The sequence below is a fragment of the Malaya genurostris genome, chromosome 3, assembly GCF_030247185.1.
Source record: "Malaya genurostris strain Urasoe2022 chromosome 3, Malgen_1.1, whole genome shotgun sequence".
Taxonomy (NCBI): Eukaryota; Metazoa; Arthropoda; class Insecta; order Diptera; family Culicidae; genus Malaya; species Malaya genurostris.
In genome coordinates, this window is record NC_080572.1 from 223,164,738 (window position 1) to 223,182,302 (window position 17,565).

The 17,565-nt window shown below is 35.6% G+C and overlaps 1 protein-coding gene across 7 annotated transcripts in view; it reads left to right on the plus strand.

Annotated features, from left to right (window-relative positions):
* Positions 1–17,565, plus strand: part of LOC131434549 (uncharacterized) — a 157,993-nt gene that overhangs the window by 35,565 nt on the left and 104,863 nt on the right. For 5 of the 7 annotated variants that reach the window (XR_009230345.1, XR_009230348.1, XR_009230346.1 and 2 more), the window contains exon 3: positions 16,288–16,749. The exons of 1 other annotated variant lie outside the window; for it this stretch is intronic. Coding sequence is in view for 1 of the 6 variants with exons in the window: in XM_058601370.1 (XP_058457353.1) it covers positions 16,288–16,749 (462 nt within the window). In the remaining 5 variants the exon portion in view is untranslated. The remainder of the gene's footprint in view (positions 1–16,287; positions 16,750–17,565) is intronic. One more of the 7 variants, XR_009230349.1, reaches the window with a different exon arrangement.

Sequence of the window (17,565 nt, forward strand, 5' to 3'; positions counted from 1 at the left end):
TGGGGAAATACCAAACGAGTCTCTTTGACCAACAATCCTCCTCTTGGGCAATAGACTGGTCATTATGAGTTCGAACACGGAAACTGGAAATGCATATTTCATTCAAATAATGCATAACTTCAGCATACAAAATAACACCCCGGTCAGCGATTAAATTATCGCTCAACAAAACCATCAGCTGTGCTAATGGCTTGAATGTGTTTCATAAGGACTTGTTTTTCTGCTACATTTAGTACGGTTGAAAATACAATCTAGTTCTAAATATAGCCAAACAAGATCGCAATAATGGATCTATGTTTGACGCGTGTGGTTATTCGTTAAAAGGGGATCTTTGACCACAACCAAAGGCATGGTTCTTCTTCTGTGGTCTCATGTCACACATTCCGCATGAACGCTAGTTCTTCGATTGCGACAGAACCAACACCAAGTTTGAGGTTCAGCGCAGTAAAATCAAAGCTGCTTTTTCTTTCTTTGGAAAATTGTGCTTTTGAAGAACTACTTTTGCAAAACTAAAACTGTGATGGCAAAGATTCTGGATATGGATATCGTTTCAGTAATGCACAACAGAATGAGCACTGGAATACTGAATCGGACAGCCTTCCCATTTGTCTTATGTTACACTAACAAATTACTCTGGATCAATATGATGTGTGAAAAAATAAAATCCTAATCCTTTCTGATCGTACGAATAAATTACTTGAAGAGAACGTCATCCAATCGTACTGGAAGTCATTCATAAGAAAAATGAAGACAGCATTCCATAGCTCCAAAGCATGAAATTGAATTTAGTACAACACAATCCAATAACAACACGCATATATTAAACATCTCGTACCAAACGGCGACGTTCAAATCGAGATGCTGTAGGAGTGCTGAGAAAACCACTTCAAACAGGTTAAGTGACCTTTACAAATCACCCGAGCGCATTCATTAATCAACGTTGGTTGCCAAAGTTCAGAAACAGATTCTCGCGTTTCCACCATTATCAGTCACGGTAGCCATCAAAAGCCATCCACGCGGATCACGGCAGGACGAAACGGAACGCATAGAGTTAAGCTAAATTGAAAATTGGAAAACCGGTACAGAAACTTCTTTGCGATTACGATCGTGTTAATGGATAGCTAATTGAAGTTAAAAATATTACCCTACCAGTTCCTCACATGAGTCGGTCGGAGTTGGCTTGCACGGGAAGTTGGTGCTTCGGCCATCTCGTAACACAAACTCTACGGGGTTACGTTTGATGAAGCTAAAGGATCACCTGCAGTTTTACCGCAAATTGAATTGAAAAGGCGAAAATGGAGGGAAGCCGTGTTACCACAACTTGTTTGGAAAATTTATATCCGATGAGGCTCATAGGTTTATTTTAGACATGCTATGCGAGTGGTATCTGTGAAGAAGTTATAGACGTTGAACATCATACAAATCGTCCAGAACAAAATGCAAAATGCATGAAGTACAAAGATAACATGTTTTGTTACTGCTACATGGCATAACATTATTTTCTCAAGGAACAAATCGATAGCAAAATACATGCATTTTAGTCTTGAACAATTCCAGAAAATATCGCAATTATTTACTCCGATTTTGATAAAACTTTGTACGTGTCCCTAGTACGGAAAAACCTTAATGGTTTCCATTTTCCACGGATGGAGAGGCTCAAGTCTGATGCATTTTTGCATACCCTTTCTTCCTATCAATTTAACAAGGTCATTTGTACACAAATGGTGTCCAAAAAAAAGTTATAAAGTAGATCGGACACTCTAAAAATAAATTATACTCATAAAAATTTTTTAACTTTTTCATGAATTTTCTTGTAATATTTTTTGAAAACATTTGAAGTTATTTTGCTGAGTGTCCCTTCGAAAATAAAATAGTTCAAAAACATATAAAAAATTGTACCTTCCCATGGTTGCAAAATATTATGGCACTAAAAAATATTATAGAACAGAATAAAAAAACGATATAGAACGAACATGTGAGCAAACCACTGATAGATGTCAAATGATGTTCATCCAGCTTATTATGTGAGATTATGTCGTTTTCGTGTGGAACCTGATAGGTGAAGTGATATGTGAGTGGAGTGTAAGTGGAAGAGAGTGCAAGAGTGGTAATAAAGGCCACCGTCTCTCTTGGAACTAACGACCGGCCAATAGTAAAGATAGAAGTAGCTAGAATCTGAACATTTATGTTTTTTTTTGTTTGTAAAATAAGTGCGTATTCTGTTTCGATTTTTTTTCACGTTTTGCCTTCGACTCATCAGTGCTTAAAGCAGTTCAAATTGAACTGCCATCTCCGCCTAACAGTTCAATTTGAACCGCTAAGTAGACACAAAGTTCACACAAATTATGTGACACGAAATAGAATATGTACTTATTGTACAAAACGAAAAAACCCTAAATGTTCAAATTCTGCGGCGATCAGTAGTCGGTCGTCACTTGTTTACGCCCGAGACGTCAGATAGGATATGGCACATTGTGAAATATCCTTAAAATGTCACATAAATTGTGTGAGCTTTGCGTCTACTTTGCGGTTTAAATTGAACTGTTAGGCGGAGAAGGGCAGTTCAATTTGAGTACTGATGAGCCGATGTATGTATATATGTGGGTGTGTTTTCGTTTTCATATGAAATTAGCATATACTGAGAAAACAGGAGAATCGAACTGAGAAAAGCTTTAAAACTTGAAAAAAAGAACGATGCAGAAATTCAAGAAAGAATAATACAAATAGGATAAGTATATGGGGCATTCCAAGCAAATCAGCAATACAAAAATTTTTTTTTATCTAGCTATTTTTTTTCGGTAAAGAATTCGAAAATATTCGACACGTATTTTTTTATTTCAATATGGTACGTGGAATTTTCGAGATATGATTTTTTAAAGTTTAGCGTTTACAAAAAAGACGGGTGGGTAATGTCAGAGACATAACTGGAAGACGTGAATACGAACAAAACAAACATGCTTCTTTGACACCTCCGAATATAAATAATCGTTCATATTAGTTTATTGATTGCGTGAATTGCAAAATTTTTACTTGTTCGCTTCTAGAATTTCAACGGAGCGTCTATATTGAAGTATGAATTATTTAGTTTTAATTCTGGAACTGAACTCATTTTCACAATTCAGGATTCAAATTTAATTCTAGAACTGAATACTGAACTTGAATTCCGAACCTGACTTGAAGTACTGAATCCAGATCCAGCACGCTTAATCTGAATAAGGCTAATGAACTCAGAAATTTAAATCAGGTGTTAAATTCAGGTTCTGAAGTTAGTTTAAAAATTCTGGTTCAGATCTAAGATTTGGTTCCAAAATCCGGATCTAGAATTCATATCATGAATTTTGTTTCGGAAGTCTAAATATTTGTTCCAGAATGAGAATTCTAAATACGAGTTCTGAACTCAAATTATAGCACTAAATTCAGTTCCAAATCTATCAAGGAACCAGTTCTAAAAATCTAGCTCCAGATTCTACAATTAGGAACCCGTATTCTGGAACTAAAATCTGAAACTAAATTTCAATGCTGCATTCTAAAACCAAAATAAGTTCAAAATTCAGGAGGAATTTGATTCCAAAATTCAGTTTTAGAATTCAGTTCCAAAATCTAATTCAAATGAGGCTTTACAAGCAAATTATAGCGCAAACTGAGCGTTTGAGGCTTTATACCACACAGAAGATCTGTTTTGGCTGCTGATGATTAAAGTTGACAACTCGTTGAGACTACCTCAAAACCGTCGTCCCAGTGCGAAAAAGTCAAGCGAGCTTGATGAGTTTTCCTCATTGTTTCTACAAGTTTTGGAAAACTTCGTTTTTGAGTTATTCATGGTTATCTCACACTGTTGAATATTTAATCACAAATTCCTGATCATATTTCCGATAGCTTGTAGAAAAAACTATGTTGTTGGGTTAAGTACTACAAGAGATATTAACGATTAAGTTCTACCCATTCTTGTACGGGGTAAATCATGAAAAGGCATCCCATAGTAAAGTAAGTCGTATTCACGACAAAAGGGTCTGTTTTCAACAGCCTATACTGTAAAATCTAATAAAGATACAAAAATTCGTCCAAGACATGAAATGTGCGTCTTTTCTTTAGCTTTCAAATAACCGATTCCGTAAAACAACTTTTAAAATTAATTTAATGAAAAAAAAACGTGCTTAATCCACCTAGCAGTGAGATGATACTTTTTTTAATTTTGTTAATCACTCATTACTCTGTAATGTCGAAACTGTAAATCGGATCGAATTTGAATCTAAACGTGTGACAATCGATTGAATATTCCGTGAGATGCCGAAGTAAGTTCCACTTTAGAGTTTAGGGTAATTTAAGGTACTTGCAGAACTGGTATTCAGGAATCAGCAAAACCCAAACCGATTCGTATGGCCATATGACGAATAAGGCTTTTTTGAGAAAACGATTGAGCTTTGAGAAACGATTCGATACTGGAACCGGAATTCTAAATTCGGTGTAGCCGAAGTCGGACAAATTCACCTGAGTAGCTGTAAAATTTACATTTGTTTCAAAATGTTTGAAAATCAATGTAGACATCTTTGAGGAATCGTAGTGTGAATTAAATTTTTATGTGCATTCCGAAACGAAAACTGAATACAATCAAAAATGAAATAAGTTTATTTGGTTATCGACTATCCAAATCTGCTAACCCGATAAACCTGATTAATTTATGTGAAATAGACATTTTTATACTAATCACCCTGTATCTCCGAAATCGAAAGTTGGATCTGATTAAAAAACAAGATGTTTTATAGAATATTAAAACTTTTCATTTGAATCTTAGATGATTCTTAAATTTAATTTTAATCTTAGATCGGTTCAGCCATCTACGAGAAAAATGAGTTACACAGTTTTAATTCCGTTTTACATATCATCCTGTAGTTCCGGAACCATAGGTCGGAACCAAACATAATTCAGAAACCTTGTTCGGGAGTATACGACTTTTCATATGAATCTGAGTTTGTAGAAAACGGTTGAGTCATCTCCGAAACAAATTGAGTGAAATTATTTGTCACACACGCATTTGCTGATCTCCACTAACTGAATCGAATGGTATATGGCTGTTATGTTTTTCCAGCATTTATTGCTGTAAGTAGTAGTAGAAATATAATTATGGAATTGCTTTCAACTCGAAAATGATGCCATCATCTGGTTTACATATGACATATTCGAACGATTATGTTGCCAAAAACGAACCGTGCTAAAATCGGTCTAAGGCATGCTGGACACAGTCTTTTTGGTACTTAGAAACAAATGTATGAAACAGTATAAAAATCGTATTTTATGTAGCTCCCAAGCATTTCTTTGCCAGACAGCGCTCAAAACTTCTACTGCTGGAATAGAGGAAAAAGTCGATTACACAAAAATTTCGATATCTCCGTTCAAAATGGACGGATTTCAACAATCCATTGGTTGTTAGATAGGTATTACTGTGCGGAATCTAAGTCTGAAAATATATTCTGTTTTCAAGGTCAATTGTGACAGATACTGTCAAAATACTGTAAAAAAACTGAAAATTTTGATATAAAACTTCGTATAACTCAAAAAGTAAACATCCGATCTCAAAACTATTCAATAGCGTTCAGGGTGACGATGAGACCTTTCATTTGCGACTAGTTTGATCAAAATCGGTCCAGCCATCTCTGAGATCTCGACCTCTTAGTTGACAACACACATACAGACACACACACATACACACACACGGACATTTGCTCAGTTCGTCAAGCTGAAAGGCACAAATCTCCAAATATCAAGGGGAACGTGCCATTTGAGCCAATTTGTTCTGATACCTATTTTTTATATTTAAAAAAAAAGGTAAAACATAATGAACAAATAAAAAAAGTTCAAACTTGTGCCTAATTTTTTTAGTTGAAAAAAGAAGCCTTAAGGGTTTAACTCAATCTTGGCAAGGTTTCAGAGTGGAAAGATTAATACTTTCGGAGCAGTGAATTTTTCAACCACGACCGGCACGCGCAGAGCGTACCGCAGCGCAACTCGCTCGGTTACGGGCATAACTTGTCGACACATGTCGCGCCACTGATCGAAATCTAACTTGGACAGTTTATTGTTAGCAACGGTACAGTTAAGATAACGGTTTGTCGATCGCCAGCTGAAAGCTGAATTTTCGAAAATCCGAGACGACATAATCCAATGATACGATTCTAGTTTTAAGTTAGTCGTTAATTAAGATTAGAAAATACCCTTGGCATCTTAGAGCTTAAGCAGTGTGCCTAAAAATATATTATATTATTGAATAAAAAAAAGATTACGGTGTAAAAAAAATTCAAAAATCAAAAACATTCGTTGCGTCGAGTTTGTGCTAACTTTTTTCATTAAATTAACTTTAAAGGTTGTTTCAGGGAATCGTTTATTTGAAAGCTAAAATAAGACGCTCATTTCATGTCTTGGACGAATTTTTGTATCTTTATTAGATTTTACAGTATAGGCTGTTGAAAAGGGGCTATTTTTTGTAATCCCGAAAATTCCACGTACCATACTGAAATAAAAAAAATGCGTTTCGAATATTTTCGAATTCTTTACCGAGAAAAAATAGTTGGATGAAAAAAAAATGGGTGGTTGACTTTGCCTGGAATGCCCCATATATAAAAAGGCGGGTGGGTAATGTCAGAGACATAACTGGATGTCGTGAATACGGAAAAACTGGCATGCTCCAATCACTTTTCCGAATATCAGTTAGTTGATTGATTGTATGAATTGTGCAAGCTTTCGGTTCACTCCACTTTTATATGGATGCTCTTGTATAGATGCAGACAGCTCGCGTTCTGATTGGCTCATGCTGTCACGGGTTAAATCAAACAGGTTTTTCAATAGTGTACTATTGAAAAACTTCAATGTTGTTGCAATACACGTTCAAGTTGAAAATTTTCGATTCTATTGGTAGTTAGATTATATAAATCCTTCCACAGATCACTGAGCTTTCAAAATACGAGAAAGGCGCCTTATAAATTATCTTCTTTGATACTCGTTTATACCAAACATTTACGAAAAGTTTAATTTTGAACTATTTGAGATTATGTCACACAACTGAAAATTTTATCATAAAAAAATTGTGATCATATTTCCATATTTGCATGTAGCAAGATTTATGTTGATTCATTAGATACAACAGGAGATATTCACGATCAAAAACTTATCACTCTCTCAGAGCGTAAATTTTCAAAAGGCGCCCTATAGTAAAGTAAGTCGTATTCACGACAAAAATACACTCCGAACCAGAAAAAGCCCGGATAATGTTTTATAATTTTCAAGTACCCAATAGGTGAATCCATTTAAACAAAACTATTACTATGAATATGTAACTGACGGTCGTACATACCATCACGAGAAGTACTAAGAAACAGAAACCAATTTTTACAAACTTGGATTCAAATTAAAGGCCTTCTGGCCCCATTTAAAATCTCTGAATTTCATCTGAATCCGATTTTCGTTTTCGAAATTACAGAATGTTAAGTATAAAAAATTACAGAAATCTTTAACTTTTCTTGAAGATGGGTAAACCGATTTCCATAAATCTAGATTCAATTGAGAGATATTATAGTCTTATGAAAGTTCTTGAATTTCAATTTTAATCCGACTTTCGATTTCGGAATTACAGGGTGATATGTTAAAAACGAAAATAATTTCACTCACTTTGCTTGAAGATGGCTGAACCGCGATCCCTCAAGTCTCAAGTCTCAAGTAAACTGAACTAGTAAAACTTTGCAAGTGTATAAAGTAATCCTACTAGCTTTTCAAATGAAAGGAATTATGGTCCCAGTGGCGTATCTAAAGGAAGAGGGGGTGGGGTATTTGTTGGAGGCGGCAAAGCAATCTCTGGTGAATTCTTTTTTGATCACTAAACCGATCATCCCTAGATGAAATGGCGTAACCTTGTTTTGTTCACTAAACCTATGATGGTGGCGCTAATTTCCCTAGGTACGCCACTGTATGGTCCCATTCGGAATTTCTGACCCAAATCGACTTCGGCTCTACCAGTCCCGTTTTTTTTTGGTTCGGGAAGCATTGCAAATAGAGACAGTAAACTCAAAAATGGAACTCATTCACTTTCCCCAGAAGTGGCGTAACCGATTTTCAAAAACTTACATTCAAATGAAAAGTCTCATGGTCACATACGGAATTCCTGAATTTGTTACGGATCTGACTTCCCATCCAGAACTACAGGGTTATTTTGATTTGAAGTTTATTCTAGTTTACGCTCGAGTAATCTTTCCTGTTTCGCTTCAACGACCAGTTTTTCAAGTATTCCACAGTGATATTCATGACAGTATGAGTAATATGAAATAAGAATCATTGCATTGAATCATTGGTGTATAGAACAGACTTTTTCAATATCTCTACTATAAACCTGATTTGGTGTTTGATTTATTTGAACAATTTTAAAATTTAAGAAGTTTCATCTAAAACAATCCATAGGCATTTACAAAACACAAAATTGTTGATGTAAAGCAGTCATTCAAATGGAATTTGGTGTTTTGTGATAATTATTTTTACAGAATATTCGAATTTCTTTGTGTTTAGTTAAATATTACATTTTCAAAGATTTTGATAATTTTACTAATATTTCAAACGAAGGTCAATCAAATTGTACCGTATCGCTCTTCAATTCAGTTGTAGACAGTCCATTTAAAGCCCCATCTCCGTTCATTGACTTTTGGTTTATGGAACCTCAATTTCTACACGATATCCTGAAACAAATAATAAACTGAAGTGTAATTAAAAACGCTAGAAGCAATCAAAGTCATTTCAAAGAGCATTTAAATTCATACTTTTCACATTTTAATCACGAATCGAATGGAGGCTGCGACTATAAGAGACAAATTATTTTAACTTCGATTAACTCATCAAATATGTAAACTTTTTTTTTGCTAACTACACTTTACAGTTAAGTACAATGCCAAAACAATTAAGTTTGTTCCAATCGTTTTTTCGTTTTGTGTGTACCAAACTTATGTTGAGTTTCAATGCAAACTAAAAGAGGCACTCAAACCTGTGTCGAGTAGCAATTCGTTGTGTGCTCTTTAGTAAAAGATTTGCCACTACAGATTTAGACCACTAACTGCTTTGGCATCGATCCCAAGTTTGACTCTAGTACTTTTCAGCTACTAGTGTCTTAAGTAATGCAACTTCAAATTTTGAGGATCGAGAATGAGCTGTTGTTTCATTTGATGTTGACCCATTCAAACGAGCTTCTTATATAAACTGGCTATCGTTCAACATGCGTGAGTTGGTTGAAGTTGTATAATTATATCTCAACTGGACCTATCACCGTTTTGCATAGTTAGATTTCCATTTTACTCGAATATTCAAAATTATAGGCAATACCTAGTCCATTAAGGTGCCAAATCCGTATTCAAACACTTACAATTAACGTGTGAATTATGTCTATTCGTTGGTCATTTGAATAATCCAATCTAACTAGGCATCGCAAACGCAGGTTTATTGAGGATTGTCTATTAGTTAATATTAAAATCAAAATATTCAGGATTACGCTACCATATGCTACTCCAATCCAATGGTTTGTTTCTCGGATTCGATAGGATTATTCACACCTGGCGATCCTACAATCGACGGATCGCTCTCGAATCGATGTCAACGTCGTTGAGCCTTCAAATCAGCATCAGTAAAATTCGATTAGATGTGTGTGAGTGGATTGAAAATTTGAATTTAACACATTTTATTCAATTCAAACTTTCGAGCCACTATGAGGGGCTGGGGTCTACTAGGAGATTGATAGTACCTATTAGCTCTCTCCGGACTGTACCAGCCTAGATGCCGTGTGGAATCCGGCGGAAAAAAATGAACCAAGAATAGATCCACTGGGTTCCTGCTTCCATGTCGTAAAAGGCGACAATTGCAGGAGTTTCTTTTTCCTTTCAGTTATCAGATATTTTCAATGTTTTACTTCTGATTACTCTATTTTACTAAATCATCTCTTTATTCAACCTATCAATTTCCGTCTAGCTTCGTAGAAAAGTTTTATTAGGAATGATTTCTTCTTCCATGTTATTGATTGTCTTTCAGAATTATAAAATGAATGATAAAAATCAACCATTGCGCAAATCCGTTTATATTACAAAGTTAATAACAGAGATGACATGTATCGGTATATTGAATACATAGTAAAAAACATTTGATATTAATATTTCAAACAGTAAATTAATATTTTTCTCGGTAGCCGGCTGCCCAGATCAACTAATATAACCAATTAATAATTTTGATAAATAATTAAAATAATAAAGCGGAAATAATAAAAAATCAAGACGCGTGTGAAATCTGTTGACCTTTGTTTGGTGATTTAAAATGATTTTATAATAACTGTTTAGAATATTTCAATGCAATGAATCAACTTTTTTGTCTAAATCCTATTCGCTCGTTTATTTTGTATCACGTAGTTTCATTTATAAAAACGTGCTTAATCCACCTAGCAGTGAGATGATATCTTTTTTTATCAATCCGAATGTGTTTTTTTTGCATGACTAAAAAAAAAACGCGAAAGGTAGATGCATAAACGAGTGACTGCATACTCGACAACCGGCTGTCCGGAGTTTTGTCAATTTCGGAGATTGACTGTTTCGTGCATTTTATTGGTAGCACAAAGTATCACATAAAACGATAATACTTTAAAACATTCTTGGTAGCCGGCTACCCAGAGCAATAAACACATGATAACATTATTAAAACATTTACTAACAAAGTATCCTCTCCTGTGATGCATGTGGGAATGCAGAGGATTCCTCGGTTCTTAGTAGCAACATGCATCGAACTAACAATCCTTTTCCTCCCAAGTAGATCTGCATTCGGACGTGGCCGGCGTCGGTATTGATCAGCATGCATGCATCAATATAGTTTGCACAGTGTGAAACAATGTGTTATTCCCAAACATGTTGCTTCAAAAAATCATTTTGCAATCTCAATTGGTCCAGATCAATAACGGAGTAGCAACACACGGGCGGTCTCTAATGCTAATGCTAATGCTAATGCTAATTCAAACTTTCGAGCCACTATGACAGAAGTATTGCACACTTTTCTCTTTAAATTTTTAATAATGCTGCTTCTTAGACTGAAGTGACTCCTATGTTGTATGGAGAGGAAATAGTTCAGACACTTCTAGATTTCGAGAAGTTATGGATTGGGGGAACGGGGAAATCCCCCCGGACATTTGACATATTTCCATGCCCATATTTCCATGCCCAAATTTGACATATTTCCATGCCCAAATTCTTATCAAATCTCTCATGTATAGTTGCGCATAATATTGCAGTCCCTTCGGGTTTCCTCAAAGCTTCTCAATTTACTCTTAGGTTTTACTAAACAAGCTAATATGCTGTTTCTGGTTTTGTGGTTACCTATTACTTTAGATAAGGCTATAAAATAGGTATATAACTAACTGAATCAATTATTGCTTAATTTGAAATCCTGAATGTTATTGGTAGATGATCTGAATCAAAGTCAGCTCATTACAAAAGTGACATTGATCAGCTAAAACCAGATCAATTGTAGCAGGATTTCTCAAAGAAATTCAATTAGTTGGGCTATTTGGAAATACAACTGACTATTGGGCTATTTGGAAATTCAACGCATTGAAATTGTAAACATGACACGTGAATAATTGAATGTATATTTTCCACCATAATCAGAGCATGAAAATTCTTTTGAGGATTTCGATCATCAAACAGTCGTGTTTGCAAGCGAATTACCACAATTTAAACAGCGTATGTCCATATGACATTTTGTTGTACCGAATTTCAGACCTAAATAACCAACACCAAGACTATCAGAAAAAGAGTCAATGTTCTTCCGATAAGTGACTGTGGTCTCCAAGAATCTTATCCGCCAATCAGAATGTCCAACCACGCCAATGTCCACGGTCATAACGTAGGGTGCATCGTTAACTTAATATGAACTTAGCGAAGTACTCAAAATATTAAAAAAATGAACAACGAAATCGAAATTTTGTAACTAATCAGCAACCGATAAGTAACAAATTATTCACTGGGTTTCGATTTGTTTTCAATATTATTTAGGAAGGATACTTCAATCACTTCATATGGAATTAGCGAAGTACTAGAAAAAATAAAAAAATTGCACCGATTCAAAATTATCGTAGCTAATTAGAAGCTTATTTGCAACGAATTATCCTTTTGGTTCGATTTATTTTCAAGCTTATTTTGGAAGGGTACTTCGTTAATTTCATATGAACTTAGCAAACTACTTAAAAAATTTCAAAAAAGTAGTTTAAATTACCGTTGCTAATTAGAATCTTATTAGCAACAAACTATCCACTGAGTTTCGAATTCGGTATGAACTTATTTTTGTGCTAAACTTGAGTTAACGAAGCTCTGCCGCGCGACTCCGTGCGATCTGTCAATTGTCGCTTGTCGCGTTCTCTCTGGCTTCACGCTTATGCTTCGATTGACTTGAATTTTTTTTGAAATATTTTATTATGACATAATACAAAAAAAAAGATTTTTCAAAAGTCAGAAAAAATATATGGTTTCCTTCGATTTTTTTTTGTTTTGAAAGTCCATGTCTATTGTTATTCAAAAACTGCTTCACTAATTTTGCACACACTTTCTACATGTAAAATACCAGACCCCAACGTTTTTGTTTTCGTTGTTTGTTACTTTGGGGAGGTTTTACAGCTACAAAATGGCGGATTTTTTCGAGTAAATTGCATTTTTGACTTGAAACAACCACTAAAAATTAAAACAATCTAACAAAAACGTTGCAGTTTACAGAAGAACATCTACTATAACTATGCTGCTTTGATTTTTTGACTTCTGATTAGTTTGCGCTGAGATACAGTGGACACTGCAAATGATGATTTCTAAGAAACGTCCTCAAAAATACTCCTTCACCGGCTTATTTCTCAAAAGTTTTTCACGAAAAACATACTCAATATTGTTCGAATGATGATTTGTATTATGCAAATCATTTAAAATAATTTCAGTTCGGTTTCACATCTCATCCAAGTCAGTTGATAAACCAAAACCGCTTACGTTCGGGACAGAAGAAACCAAGTACAGTATTGTGTAGTGAACAATATAACGAACTCGAAATGAGTGAACCAACCGAACAAATGCTACCGCCGGTACAAAAGAATACAATTGTTGTTAACTTCAGACAGTGCAAAATTCGTCCTTCGGTACGAGAGCTTGAAGGTTTGCTTAAGGAGCAAATGCATCTTGTCATTAAACGTGTGCATTTACTTCAATGCAATAAGACGAATAATGTTGTTTATATCCAGTTTTATAAAGAGTTGGATGCAATTCAATTCGCTAAAGACAATAATAATGTTCACTATGTGGAGCATGAAAATATCAAGTACAACATTCCAGTATATATGGAAGATAGTGCTATTGAAGTGCGTGTGCATGATCTTCCCTCGAGCGTCATCGATCCTTATATTCGCAAAACCATGTCCCAATACGGAGAGATTCTCTCTATCGAAAAAGAAAAGTGGAAGAATTTTTTTCCCGGTATTCTAAATGGCGTACGTTTGTTACGCATGCGCTTGAGGAGGCCTATACCTTCTAATGTGACATTCGGTCAGGATACAAGAATCTCGTGCAAATCACTTGTTACCTATGACAATCAGATGGCCACATGTCAATATTGCCAAAAAGCTGTTCACTACGGTAAGCCACGTGATAAACCGGACAAGGAGGCAACTATACCAAAGGACAACGGTTATTCCTTCACACCAACCCCAAGCAACCCCAGTACACCTGTGACAGTCACCAACAACAGTGAAGCATCCCCTTCAACGAAACCATCCAACGTATCCCCTATAGAACAAAGTACACCAGCTGCAATTAACAGCTTACCATCTAACCAACCAGTAACTGCAAACAATGTACAACAAGGCGCATCTCCAGCAACTAGCAACGAAATCAACAACAATACCACGGCAATGGATGACGAGACGAACCACGAACAAACTGCCCTTCAATCCTCGCAGGAGGAAAATGGAAGCTCCTCTCCCCCTAGAAAAAGGGTGACAACGAGATCCAATACAAAAAAAATTTTATCTTAAAACTCAGCTAAATCGGCCACGTAAAGCTTGTACGCAAATGGGCCTGAATAAAATATCTTTAAAATAAAAAAAATTAAAATTAAATTAAAATGGTCTAAGCGATGAAAAAAATCATCATTTTTGGTAATTTTTTCCTGAATTATCGTTCAACAAAATAAATTAAAATGTTTTGCATGATAAAAAGCATCATTCGAACAACATTTTGTTATTTTTTCGTAGAAAAATGTTGAGAAATAAGTCGGTGAAGAGGTATTTTTGAGGACATGATTTGCGGTGTCTACTGTATCTCAGCGCAAACTAATCAGAAGTGAACAAATCAAAGCAGCATAGTTAGAGAAGAAGTTTTTCTAGACCCCAACGTTTCTTTTTTATTTATTTTTAATGCTTTGAATTTTTGGTGGTAGTTCAAAGTGAAAACTACGATTTTTCACGAAAAAATCCGCCGTTTTGTAGCTGTAAAACCTCTCCAAAGTAACAAATAACTAAACGGAAAACTTTGGGGTCTGGTTTTTTATGTGCAGAAAGTGTGTGAAAAATTTGAGAAAAATTGGATCAGTAATTTTTGGATGACGATGGACACGGACTTTCAAAACCTGCTTACGAGAAAAAACGCGTTTAAAGGTTTTTTTGTCTATGAAATCAATGGAAACAATTTTTTACTCCAGGGAGCCCGTATAGTCTAACATTTTTAAAAAATCATATTTTTTCTTTTATAATTTATTACAATGAAACATTTCAAGAATGTTTTGTCAAGTTTTTAAGTCAGTCGAAGTAGAAATCTTGGGCCTGTATGCCGAGCTCTTGCTTCTTCGCAGAATGAGATAGCCATAAATAAAGGTCCACAACTTCCTACCCGCCCCTTAAGGCCATCGTCCAAGTACCATTCGCGCTGGTGGCCTTAGGAAATTTTCAATGGAAATTTTGCAAATTTTGCAAAACCGAAAACATACAGACCTTTGAAAAACTTCCATCTATCTGCAGGGCAAAAATGACTAAAAAATTCGGAGGATTTTCCGAGTGTTATCAAAAATAGCTTTGAAAAATGAAATTTGTTGATTTTCCAAGAAAGGCGTGGGAAGCTTATCCAAAAATGTGTCTGAATGCAATACTTGCAGACAGAAAAATGTTTATTCGAAGGGAAAATTATCACATCATCGCATTATTTAGCCAAATAATTATGAAAGATCGCAAAAACACTCATTTTCCAGAGCTATTTTTGATAACACTCGGAAAATCCTCCGAAACTTTTCAGCCATTTTTGATCTGTAGATAGATAGAAGTTTTTTTTAAAGGTCTGTATGTTTTATGTTTAGGATTTTTTTCAAAATTTCCATCGGAAATTTCCTAAAACCACCCGCGTGCATGGTACTGTTTACAAAGTTGTCGTCTTCATTAGGGAAAGCCAGGATAATGAATAGAAAAGCAGCGATAATTCGACACTTCATTGAAGTTTTGATCACCAGTTATCTAACATATAGTTTTATCTACTCGAATTGGTCAAACTGAAGATATTCAGAATTTTATTGAAATCTTTACAGGAGTAAAGAAAACAAAGACGTAGTCTTACGTCAAAATAATTGGATAATTTGATAGTTTGATGACGAGAATACGAGAAAAAACAGCCATGCTTCATTCACACTTATTAGTATTTGGATCTGAAAATTAAATTTTAATCTGGATTCTGGAACTTAGTTTTCTATCTGGAACTGGGTACTCTGAAAATCTGTGGTACTGATTGATAAAAAACATTTGAGAAAAAATTCATTTCGGGTTTTTTGTGGTTATCTCATACTAATGAAAGTTTATTATAAATTGCTGACTCTATTACCGATGACATGGATAAAAAATTGTGTGGTTGTGAGAAGTAGAACAAGTGATATACCCGATTGAGTACTACCTATTCTTGTACTGTAACATTTTTTAAAAGACGTAGATAAGACGACAAAACATCAACAATTTTGTTGAAGTAAGCTTGAGGTTAGGTATTTTGTAATGACAATAAACCACACTCCACTCCGTTCGTGTTTTTAAATGAGCTATCAGAATGCCCAATTAAAACCTGGTCCGAAATTGGAAAATATTTAAATCAAACCTATTCACCGACTTCAAGTGACTGTCCATTACAAACATGCTACATGATTTTTCTTCTTTCTCTCCCTCTCTTTTTCTGCTATCCTTCCATATCCCATCACTGATCGAAACAATCGGAACGGAACCGGTAGTAGACGTGGACCCACAAGTGCTCGAAATTCACCGTCAGAATTTGATTACGCAGAAAATCCTGCAGCGTTATCTCGAGCGTCGTTTGCATCCGGAGCGAAAACCCCAGATCCGAGTACCGTCGGTGGACGAAATTCTGGCTCGGTCGCTGGCATCGAGTACGGTACGGGACACGCGACAGCACAGCCAAAATGCAACCAGCCTGTACCGAAGTAACGCCGGCAGTCGATTTAATTTGTTTGACGAGCACAACAACAAACAGTACGACGAGGACGGTGACAATAGAAATCCGGAAAGATCAGAACAGCAGGACGACGAGGATTACGAGGGCGAACGCGAACTGGACCAGTACGACGATCTGGGGGGCTCGCTGGATACCGATCACATCGACGTAGATTCGCTGCAGTCCGGCGAATCGGAACACGTTGACTCGTTCTATCGGGACAAGTACTACCGGCAGAGAGGTAAATATTGACCAAGCTTCGTGTGTTTTGTGTATTAATTGAACTGTGGCATGTTTGTTTCGGTCTTTATTTACATTTCCAGTCACTTGAAGAACGATGTTTACACCGCACCTGCGGAACTAACCGGGGTGGGTTTTGGTGGAGTTATTTGAGCTCAAGGGGAGTATTAGTGGAACCGCATTTTTTCCCAATAGCTGCTGCGCCGTGTAATTGTCGCTATGATTAATGTGGAAGGGCTTGTTTCTTATTCCGCACTCAGTGCTTAATGTAAAGTAGTCATGAGAAGTTGGATTTTGATGGATTTTCCTACTCTCGGCCGTTTGCTAATGGTACACTTCATAGAAAAGTTGCAAGGTGCATGAACATGCGAAACTCTTGAAATAATTTTGATGGATGGTAAAATTGCTCTAGTTCTGTGTTTAAAGCATCTATTAGCTAATGAGTGTACACACAATTAGACAAAAAAAGTATTGAAAATTTACGTCTTATGCCCCTAATAGGAGAAAGAGGGGAGAATTACTTAGTTTAATTTATTGCAGATTCAAATTAAGATGAAATGTACACTGTTCAGCTTACCTTCAAAACCATTTGAAGTAAAGCCGCCCAACCTTGTTCTCACAAGTAACTAACTATTTCGATAAAACCGGATTGAAGTAGAAATTGTTTCTTCCTTAAGGTAAAATAATCCCCAAGATGAAATATCGATTTTCGTAGCCGAAAGACGCTGAGCATCATCCTTGTACCGCAAATCAGCTTTGTTTCTCATTAAATAACTTTATCTCCACAACGTGTAAAATATCAAACAAAGTCATTTCC